General features: G+C 40.6%; 1 protein-coding gene across 1 annotated transcript in view; it reads left to right on the top strand.

The window, feature by feature from the left end:
- The first annotated feature begins 1,710 nt into the window (after positions 1-1,710).
- Positions 1,711-12,075, top strand: part of LOC119893152 (c-Maf inducing protein) — a 52,986-nt gene continuing 42,621 nt past the window's right edge. The window contains exon 1 of the mRNA XM_038705113.1: positions 1,711-2,653. Within this exon, the coding sequence (XP_038561041.1) occupies positions 2,336-2,653 (318 nt within the window). The 5' untranslated portion in view covers positions 1,711-2,335. The remainder of the gene's footprint in view (positions 2,654-12,075) is intronic.

Here is a 12,075-nt window from a genome sequence, read left to right as displayed (position 1 = left end):
TTTTTATTATCTATTTGTGAATGGGTTGTAACCTCACATAAAAATGAACCGCACACCTGCATTCTCAGTCCCTTGCAACAGCCAGTCGGCAAAAACATGGTCAACTTCAGAGAGGTGTCTGAGTCATGGAGAGACCTCCGCTTTATTTTCATAACAGACCCAGAGTTGGCTTTCATACTGAACGGGTAAACTAACATTACTGCAAAGCATGTGAAATATATTGTGATTTTGGGCTTTAGTTGGCTCAAGTTAGATAACGTTGGCTTGCCGGTGAAACCAAAATCTGTCACCCATCACATTCTGTGACCCAGATGGTAAGTTAAACCCTCAGGGCTTTCTTAAACGTTAGGTTTAGGCACCAAAACTACTTGGTTAGGTTTAGGAGAGGATTGTGGTTTGGGATTAGACACAGAATTGAATGGCTCACAGATTTTGATGTAACACCAGCTAACACCGAGCAGTTGCTAACATTATGCGTTGCAAAATACTAGAGTTGTATGGCTTGCCACATTACTTCACCAGTTATCATGACCCATTGAGTATTACTATCCTCTGTACCACCCGTATTATGTCAATTTATGTTGATTTAGCCTGCAAGAAAGGATGTAACACTACAAAGCAAATGTGGAGCGATTTGTTACTAAAACCAATAGAGATGCAAGGCAGGGGCAGCCACATAGATTTGCATGGATCTGACATTGTTTGCTTTCTAACATTCAATTTAGACTTACTGTTATGCCGATATCCGTAAGTTACAGCATTTTGCTGTAAGTTACGTGGTCCACAAGTTATGTGACTTTATATTGGAAAAAATAATAAGAAGTTAATAAAAGCTTTAGCATTCTCCCTGAGAATGTAAGTCCTGGGGTGTACTCACTTTTGTTGCCAGCGGTTTAGACATTAATGGCTGTGTGATGTGTTATTTTGAGGGGACAGCAAATGTACACTGTTATACAAGCTGGACACTCACTACTTTACATTGTAGCAAAGTGTCATTTCTTCAGTGTTGTCACATGAAAACGATAGGCCTATAATCAGATTTTTACAAACATGTGAGGGGTGTACTCACTTTTGTGAGATACTGTAGTTAACTAAATAAATCTGAGCTATATTAAAAACGTCTGCAGACCTTTTGGTTTCAAGTTGTTAATCAGTAAGTACATAGGCCTATACTTTTTTCCCTGAAGTGCTGTAGTGGTGGGTTAAATAAAAAAGAGGGGAAACCATACATAATCATAAGGTAATTAACAGGAAAATTACTTGGAACAGAATCGGCAATCCAGTAATCCAGTAATATTTTTCTTCTATGACATTCATTATTTTTTAATATTTTTCCTCACCCAAAAGGCTACTGAAAGCCTATGATGCATTTCCTCCCGTACATAAAGGTGATATAGATTTATAAAAGCACTTAAGGTTAGTAAACTCTACCTGAGTGACATCACGTCCTTGGTTCTCCGCTCCTAATAAAGTCCCCCATATTGATTCACATGCCTTGTCAATAATGGTCTTCTCTGCACTCCTACTCTGGAAAAGATGTGGATGTCGACAGGACACGCTGCATCATTTCCAGTGAAAGGGAAGTGGGGGGTGGATTCACTTGAATCCTCCATCTTGCGGGGGGGGGGGGGGGGGGGGGGCGCCCTCGGCAGACAGTCGAGCGCAAAGACACACTGCTCATCCGCTCGCCTCCCCATTGACGTCAGTCCGGTATCACATGAACGAGCGGGGACCAATCGGCGCTGTCGGAGAGTGCTGGCTCCTTGACACCAAGATAGGGGGAAAAGACTGAATAAAAGGAAACCGTGCCAGCGATCCTGTAATGACCACAAAACCCCACGGAAGAGCCTACAGCTGCCGCCATTGGATATTTTGCCCTTTTTTCATTACTCCCATGCGTTCCTCGGTGTGGATTATTGTGTTTGGCACCGGGGCGGACGGAATGGATAAGGCCATGGCCCTAACATATTGAATAGCTCGTTGGTGGTGGTGGGGGGAGGCGAGAGGCGCACAGTGGAGACAATTTATGGGGCATTGTGCGGGGAGGAAAATGGTGGATTATACGATACGATACGATATCCTACCGTAAGACACTGTTTGGTGGCATTTCTGTGCCTGTCTTGGCCGTGTCTATAGTAACTGAGGTCGTGTTATAGCGGTTGGTAGGTAGGTACCCCCCACCTTCCCCCTTGCTCCAGCTCGATCAAAACGACCTGATCTTTCTATTTTTCATATACATGTAGGATTCTTGGATCGTTGTGACGCGTTCGCCCCCCCTCCCCCTTCCCCCCCGAGAGCAACATTTGGAAACAATAAACTGTTGGATTACTTAAGTATGGATTTCAACAGCGGCGGAGGGAGCAACGAGCTGCACAACAACCAGTTTTATCAGTGCGAGGAGAACAAGCCTCTGCTGGGGGAGATGTCGGAGGGGAATAATAACACCAAGCTGGGCGCAGGGCCGTGCAAGAGGTCCCTGCACCACTGCAGCAGCAGCGGGATGCGATACAAGCTGCTCCACGAGGGGGACATCCAGGTGTGCGTGGTCAAACACCCCCGCACCTTCCTCAGCAAGATCCTCACCTCCAAGTTCTTGCGGAGATGGGAGCCGCACCACCTCACGCTCACAGACAGCAGCCTGACCTCGGCTACCGTGAGTTGTTTTCTAGCTAGCCTCGTGTGTGTGTGTGTGTGTGTGTGTGAGAGAGAGAGAGAGAGAGAGAGAGAGACCATGTAATATGCTGCGTTACACATTCCACAGGCAGGTTTGGTGTTTGCCTTTTCTTGTCTGAACGCAGCAGACGCGCACCGAGATTACGCACAGTCTGTTGTTGACGCAGTGTACGAGAAGGCAGTGTGTCACTGCTTTCACGGCCCATTCTGCTGATAAAATCTGCAACACTGCCGCTGTGGCCTGCGCCCCTCCACCCCACACGAACTCCTCTCCATCACTTCCGTGTGCTACACATCTTCACCGTACCTGACACCCGCAGCCCACTGGTTGTCAAAGTGGGGGTGCAGGGGACGCACAAGATCCCTTGTGGAGGTTCCCGAAGTGTGTGCATGTGTGTGTGTGTACATGTGTCTTATGGGTCGTTATTTGGCCCCAGGTGGCTTCTAATAGGTTTAAACTGTTAATTTAAATTATTAAACAAGAAAGATCTTCTCTTATTAGTCCTTGGAAATACAGCCCAACAGCATGGGGTGTTAGGTGTGTGACATAAAACCAGTTGAGAACCCCTGCTGCAGCAGCCTGCATCCCCATCACAAACTGTCTTTGTGTCTCGCTTCCTGCCTGTCCTATGGACAGAGTGCAGAATGGAGAGACAGGGTACCTGATAATGTTACAGGCCAGTTTAGCTGTAGTGGTGGGAATACATGGAGGATATTTCCTCTGTTGCGGATGTGGCAGCCCATAGGTCCTGTTGATCAGATGCCTGGCCTACTCAGTGTATCAGGCTAATGCCAGCAGGCCTACATATCATCATAAATATCACTGTGCATGGATATTTTAACTGATGGTGGAGTGATACATTTCAAGGAGGAGAGACTAAACCTCTAACTGGTGATCCAAACAGTGGCAAAACCTAAATTAAATACATTTTCAGGAAACAACAATTTATTTCCTCCCTAAACTAACAAAATCCTCATTATTTTCTACATTATAATGTTAACTCATTTACCCGATATGCACACCAGCCTGGAGGAATCATACGCTGTGTAGTTATGTGGTCATCAATTGTAAATGTTAGTAATAATTCAGCAGAATAATGCCAAAATAACAAAAGCCTGTATTTCCCTTTCTGTTATTATCAACACTTTTGACATTTTCCACAAAGCCAGGCCCATTGTTTTATCAACACACCTTGTTAGAGGTTTTTTGGATGGCTGCCTATCACACCCACGCTAGAGAGTGTGCTAAATCGCTCACTGCAGTGTGCAATGTCTTGGAGTCTGTTCTTGCAGAAAACACTTGTGGATATAGTTGAGGCTAAACTCACCTGAACTGGGTTTACCTGCTTGTTTACATGGGGCTTTTATGCCTTTTTAGTCCACTGTATATCTCAATAATTGCTTACATCATAGTAAGAATAATTATGCATGTTATGGGTAGGGTATTGGACCGTTTATGGGAAAATGCACAAATCTACATTGATTTGGTTTATATTGGTCCTTCAAACTAATCACTGGCTGGACACTTCTTTTCATTTTTCGCCAAAATGATTACTTGTTGATTGCTTGTATACATTAGCTTGTTGTTGTGGGTGTTACATGCTGATACAAGGTATTTATTATGAGTCTATGAAACATGCTTTGGAAGATAACACTCGATCATGAAGCATTATGTAATGAAAGCTTCCTCCTGGTGACCTAACAACAGTGTAAACACACCATACTGTTGCATGGATACACACTGTTTTCTTTAAAAGAGCATACGTTGTTTTCAGTAGATTCTTCCAGTGCACAGATCACATGTTAAGAGCCCAATTCTTATATTCATCCCCCGTAGTTCATTGACTTGTTAGCATACACATTAGTTTATGATAAAACTGCCTGGTGGCTGACTCCTGGCCTGTAGCTCCAGTTTGTTGACACACATTATGAGCTCAGTTTTGACTTTTTGGCATCACCAGTAAAGCACACTACCACGCAAATGGGATTTTATAATAATAATAAAGTAGGCTGCATGCAAACATTTTTAGCATGAACAGTGTTGAGTTATATCTTCGATGTTCCCACCAAACTTCTTCCTACTATCCAACAAGAGAGCTAACCAAAACTTCCAATAACTTTTTGGGAAACAGTTGCTTGTTTACTCATTCAGAAGATGTAGAGCAACATTATCATTCATCTGGAGGCGTGTTTCTGGCCACATGAAGAATGTAAGTAAAATAATTCACTCTCTTGTGGCTCTGTTTTTGGTCCCTACCAACTCCTGAAGGAATTTTTGCTCTTCACCTACTAAAAGCTCTACGATGTTCTCCTGTGTCTGTCTGCTGGTTGGTGCTATGTAAGGTAGTGCTTGTTGGTAAAAACAGCTGAGAAGGAACCAAAACAGTAAAGTTGGGGGACTTTTTTGTACAACATGTTGGCTGATGAAAAGATGAACTACTTGAGGTTCTACCTAGGGCTGGACAATATGGCCAAAAATGTAATCATAATTTTTTGATCTCGATAATTATCACGATAAGTATCAAATCGTTATGTCTTTCGAGTTAAAAGGCTGATTTTTGCTCCTGAGTGAAAGTTGAAGAAATCTGATTGACTCATCTTTATGGTCAACACTTGAGGCCAAACAGGGGATCACTTCACAAATCTGAGGTAGAACATTTGTTTTTCCTCCACAAAATAAACATTAATTAAGTTTTAACACTAATAAAAAAACATTAATAACAAATTAAGTTAATTTGTGTTTGATTCAAGTAAATAAAATCAAACATTTGTTGAATATTTATTGAACATTTGTTATATTGTTATTGAAAAACATTATATTGCGATATTTATAGAATTGTCCAGCCCTACGTCTACCACAGACAGCACAAGTGAGACTAGGAATAAGCAGTTGGTGCTTGAGAAGCAGAATAAGCTGCCGTCTGCGCTTTTACCTCCTTATTAGTTGTCAAAGTGACGGAACATCTACTGAATGTTTGACACATTTCACTTTTGTAAGGAATCTGTTGTATGTGCACTCAGGCAGCGCTTGCATCAGTCGCATCGATTTGTCACGTCTGGAAGAGACGAGGCTTTAGTTAATTTCTGCACATTCTGCTATTTCTCATCTCATTTGTTTTACTTGTGTGTTATAGCCCAGGTTAGACTCTCGGTTCAGCGAAGACAAGAGCCATGCCAACACTTCAGCAAACGCTATTTTGACAGGTAGTGCAGGACGTGTGTATCTGTTGTGTATATTTGGAAGAATTCACAGTTCCAATTAAAGTCCAGTGCAAATTTGGGGGCTTTTTGTATTGCTCTGATCACTTTTCCAAGATAGGGTTTTAAATGGTGTGCTGTGAGCTCCACTGCACATCAGTGATTCTTTATTGATTTTGGTTGCAGTGAGAAACGGGGGCAGCCTTCGAACTTTGGCCAGTCAACAGCAGCCCTCAGCGACTGCCAGGAAATCATCTCTGTGGGAGAAGGAATTAGGCAAAACTTATTTCTACATCTCTACATCAGAATTCGTGGGAAGTGTCTTGCACATTTGGCCTTAAACGCTCATTGCTGTGGTGGTCTTGTATTGCCTTTTCTCAGGTTTCTTGGCAATCAGATGATAATGGGTGTATTTTTTGAGGGGGATTTCTATTTATGAAGCTTATTATTTACATGAACTACCGCATCTATTTACTCCAAAAGAAACATGAATTGGCAGCCAGACACCAAGTGTTACAAGAAGTAGCTAATGTAAAAGCTGTCATAGACTGGATGTAAGTTGAATCACTTTTGTGTTCAGTAGCAAAAGTAAGTCAGTACATTCAGTGAGCACTAGAGATGAAACGATTAACGGTTTAACGATAAACCATGGTAAAATTCCCGACGGTTATTATTACCGTACACATTTTAATTACCATGGTAACCGGGTACGGTTAACCTCGCCGTTATAATCTCACAGCAAACACTTTTAGTTAACTTTTAGCTTTGGTTTATCTCTCTGACTTGCTAACAGCGTGTAAACTGAAGCTCTCAGTGTTGCTGCTCTTGTAAAAACGCTACACGTTGTTCTGCTGCTGTGTGTCTGCAGAGTCTGTTCGTCCACTCACATGATAACACGTTACGCAGTTCAGTCAACCAACCAGCATATCTAGAAACGCTACAGACTCTCTGTATTTATGTCAGTTTTTGGGCACATTGCAGTCACTACCACTGTCTTCTAAAGACTTATTTGTTGTCATGTAATTGTCCACAGGGTCATTGTATTAGGCCTACCTATATAATATAATAAATAAAATCTTGATAATGCACACTGATGATTTTCACGTTTATAATACGTATTTGCTGTTATTTTATTTTTTATGCAAACAAAATGGCAATTGTATTTGTAGTTTTCAATATAAAACTTGTTGAAATGGTTTCAGTGTGTGTATCAGTACATTTTAATCTTTTTCGGCACATTTTTACAATACCGTGATAATACTGATAACTGTGATCATTTTGGTCACTATAATTGTGATATGAAATTTTCATACCGTTTTCATCCCTAGTGAGCATTGTACACCTGTACAGTCTGATGCAATCCAACACACCCGCCCTGCTGTCGATTCTATGTTTCAGTTCTTGTTAATACTGTAATAGAGGTGTTAGTTTAACTAAAGTGTATGTTACTCTTTGAGATTTTAGTTAGCGGTGCTGGAAAGCATTATATTATATTGTTTCAAATTTTATGTCCACCCTATTTACATACAAAATAGAATATTAGAAACAGCTCTCAATATAATGTAGTCTAGTGCAAAACCAGTTTAATCAACACCTCTGGCCGTGTTGCTTTTATTATTTATTTATATGAAAATGTTACAGATAATTGCATAATTTTGCATCATTGCATGTATCACTTGGTTTCCAACCAAGCATTCTCCAGCAACTACATCCATATGGGACGCTTGTGCAGCACACAGCTCAGTTTGCGTATACTGTAGCTATATTTTATTTGTAATATCAATGCTGTTTTCCTAACTTTAACCACGTTGTGGTTGACATGCACAGTGTGTAGAAAGCAAACATTTTTAAACTTTGGCATTGGACATTTATATTAGTAATTTTAGGATGGCAATTGCGCTGTGCTTGAGAATGGTCAATTTTGTGTACTTTTATAGCACCTTTCTAGAATTCTGACCACTCAAAGAGCTTTACATGCTCAAAGCACTGCACTTTTCATTAATGTAGTCGAAAATATGGACATTACTCAAAATAGTGTAATTTATCGTGCCGTCACAGATCTGCCATTTATGTTCGCCTTTTTACTAAACATAATCACAGTCTTTCCCTAATCTTGACCAAGTGTTGTATATGTCTAACCTCAACCTTACCGTAGCTATCATAGACTGTATAATTGTATAGCTGTCCCATTATCTGCTTTGTATTCATGGCAAAAACTGAATCTATGCAGACCCCAGTGGTAGAAATGATGATGCTGATACTAATTCTTCTGTTTTGAATCAAGTCATGTGGGCGACTTATCCAGCAATTCTCAATATTTGTGTGTGTGTGTGTGTGTGTGTGAATGGTGACACCCCATGTATGGTGATCTTGTGTCTGAGAGTTTGCTTGTTGACGATGTCCCATATTCTTTGCTTTGTAAAGGCTGAAATGTGAGGGAGAGGGTTTTTGTTCAGAGTGAAGCATGAATGTGCATTTCCTGAGTGGCGTTGTTGTGCTCGGTGTCGAAGAGAGCGGTTATGTGGGCTGAAGAACAATGTGGACCCATTTGCTCCGTTCTCTTACAGAGAGAGTACTTCCAACTAGGAGGCAAAGAGCGTTGACTCTGCGTCTCCAACAACATCCCCACGCACAGAAAATAATTGAGATGATTGTGAGAAAAGAGCTTTGCCAAAGTCAGCATGGCTGCCAAGAGGGTTTCATTAGTTTCTGTAACAAAAATCATGTGAATCCCTTTTAAATTACAGATTATTTTCACAGCTAACTCGCATTTCTCTCTAGGATTCAAGGATTCAAAGTATTTATTGTCAGATGTTCCCTGTACACGGAAATTCTTACTTTGCTGTCCACATCAAATGCCTACAGTAAAATTAAAATAAAATAAATGTATAAATAAAAATACGATAAATAGAGATGTAAAATGTAAAAAATTACATCAGATGTAAAAAAAATAAATAAAAAAGTAACAACAAATATATACATGTCGTCATTGTGCAGGCAGATTAATTATAAACAGTTGTGCAACTGATGAATGATACAAATGATGAATTATAAACATGTAGAAATTGTACATTTCACACTCCTATAACTCCGACCCGAGGGTAGAAGTAAGTGTGAACAGTTCGTGTTGGGGGTGGGTGGGATCCTTGATAATGCAGCTCTTCTGTGGACTCTGTGATGGTAAATGCTCTGCGGCTGGTCAGAAAGCTCTCAACAGTGCCGCTGTAGAAGTTGCTGAGGATCTTAGGTTACGTACTGAGCTTCCTCAGTCTCCTCAGGAAGTACAGCCGCTGTTGAGCCTTCTTGACCAGCTGTGTGGCCTTCAGTGTCCAAGTGAGGTCCTCGCTGATGTGAACACCCAGATATTTTAGTGCTGCTCACCCTCACTACCTCAAGCTCTCGGATAAACAGTGGCTGATCTCTCCTTCCTCATGTCCACTATTATCTCCTTCATTTTGTCAGTATTAAGCGTGAGGTTGTTGTCCTCGCACCATGCCACCAGGCCGGCCACCTCCCTCCTGTGGGCCGCTCCGTCCTCTCAGGGCTACTGAGTTCAATTTTTCATTACTTTCTTAAATGTGAACTAAACTTAGTTCACTTACTGTGAACTAAGCAATGAATCACTTTTCATTGCTTTCACGCAAAATGCAAATTTCATGAACAGTTTTCTCACTCAGACTCAGACACCTCCAAAACTCTTTGTATTTATTGTTTGCACATATGTGCTAACAAAACTGTTGAATTTATGTTCAAAAACAGTACCAACAAGACTAAAAAAATACAGTGATGTGGATGAGAACTTGTGGTTAAATGCAGAAGACAGGGTGGACTAGCACTGATGTATTTCTATATCCAGTAGCTCTCCTATACTACATATTGTATGTATAGTGAAATGTGTAGTTTTTGTTGCATTACTGGAAGTACTTCTATTAGTGTTTAAGCATATTCCACTATTTCTGATTCATTTCCATAATATATACTGCAAGGTAGCGCAATCAATGGAATGAAAAAGTGACTATTTTTGTTGTAATGGAATCTTGACAAATGTTGTCAGGGTGAAAGATCCCTTTAAAACAACAAGAGTGTTTTGGTCGCATCAGTGCAGTGGTTGTAAGATTAACTGTAATGTATAGAGAAATGTGAGTTCATTTTTCCACAACTGCTAAATAATTGTCTATTTTGAGAGGTTTATAGAAATTACACTGTCAGTATTACATTTAGCTGTTCATTTCTTTGATTTTCACTAATTTAAGGAGGAATTAAGACATGAATGGAGCTGCGTCATTGATCAGAGACAGAGAGAGAGAGAGAGAGAGAGAATTGTCACTCGCTTTTCTTTTCTTTTGACAGACCACCCTGCTACAATTTCAGAAACCTAACCTAACTCACATTTGCCTAAGAAGGGTGCTAGTGCAAGCAAGCTCTTCCTGTGTTGCGCCTTGCTCACAAAAGGCGAGATGAAAGGAATCTAGTTGTGCACAAGGGGTTCATTATAGGCAGCTGGGGCCTTTTAGATCGGGGAGACTTGAGTGTTTGCTGGTCATGTATGTGAGTCTGACGTGTCCAATGATTACATAAGAAGCCACATCACAAATCTATTTTAATGATGGTACTTTTTTGGGTTATGATTAGTCGGATCCTCAGTGTTAATTTTGATTGCACTGAAGATCTTAGGTGTTTTAATTGGCAAAGAATAATCCAATACCATATACACGTTATGTGCATCTAACTAATTGGTTGGTTATTTGATAAGCATGCTGGTTTAACCTTGCAAGTCTTATTTTTCCTGCCTTCAAGTACTGCAAGGAAATACTTTTGGCTTCAGGGGTCAAAAATATGACATGTCATTCACTTAGGAGTGTATGTGTGCGTGTGTAAGCTGACAATGGGCAATAAGAAAGCGCTGACATTTCTCCCTTTCTTCCACGGCCACAGTGTTGCATGCATCCACGCATACGAGCCGTTTCAGTTGCTTTCTCAGTTTAAGAATAAATAGAAACAATAGAAAAACTCTTGCATTTCCTTTATTGGGCATGCACAGGCCATGAGATGAGACCTTTACACAGTTAACATCAAGTGTTTTGCTGTATTTAAGCCTGATGCGTCATTCATCAAGTCAGGTTTACCTAAAATGGATCAGATCAGTCAGACGTCAGTGTTTTCAAAAAGATCCACTTTTCCTGACCTCTCAGAGAGAACAACATTTTTGGAGGGGAGTGATCCGTATTTGCTGGTGGAAAACACCAGTGTAGATGAAATGACACATAAATGTGAATTTGGCCTAGGCTTAGGGCTTAAGTGTACACCATAAAGAAAAATACAGTAGCATAACACAATGCTTTTCCTGTAGTCAGTGGTTTCTATTGCTTTTCTTTCTCATACCATTTTCAGCACCACACCCTATAAATAAGTATGCCGTGTTCACGCATACGGGCTCAGAATGCAAGACATTGTAAACTGAACCTCAATACATATGCTGGGACCGCCCACCAGGACTCTGAAGGTACCCAGTGGTGTGAAGTACTGGAGGTGAGGAATGTTTAAACTTTACAACTCCTTTTTTTTATTCCCACTGCATGCGGCATAAAGTTGTCCTCCACTCCACTTCACTGCGTAAAGTAGCTTTAAACAAAATGGAGCTAAAACTGATTATAGTGGTCTCCGACTTCAACAACATACTGCAGAGCTAGAAGCTATTCTTTATGTAAGTTAAACAAGGGTGCATTTTATTACTTGTGAATTAAATATTTTAATTTTTAAGAGGAAGAATGTGTTAATTATTTTTCAAAAGTTACATAGTCTTGCTTTAAGTACTCATTACTAACGACAGCCTGCCACTTTGTATACACTTTGAATCTGTGTGGTGTGTGTAGTGTTACAGCTGAGCTGTCATAACTCCCCCACTTCTATAAAAAAAAGTGTATACAACTGAGCTTCCTGATGTGGTTGGATAATGCGTCATACCACCTTGTTCTCTTCTGGCTTCAACCCAAAGCATGGCCCAGATCCTAATCTTAGCCATCTCTAAACTAGGCCTAAACAGAGCAATTCGATTGGTCACAAAGGCACAGGAAACTTTGCTGAAGGTACAAAAGTACCTCATAATCTTTCCACAATATGTCTTAGCAAATTTTAAAAAACTTATATTTTGGCTGTGCTTATTACAGTCCTATGACAGCCTCAGGTTTTAATTTTTGTGTCAAA

Source organism: Micropterus salmoides, unplaced genomic scaffold (assembly GCF_014851395.1).
Source record: "Micropterus salmoides isolate LMB-PRFRI ecotype aquatic unplaced genomic scaffold, ASM1485139v1 Ms_hic_scaffold_8, whole genome shotgun sequence".
Taxonomy (NCBI): domain Eukaryota; kingdom Metazoa; phylum Chordata; class Actinopteri; order Centrarchiformes; family Centrarchidae; genus Micropterus; species Micropterus salmoides.
This window is presented reverse-complemented; position numbering and strand designations above follow the sequence as displayed.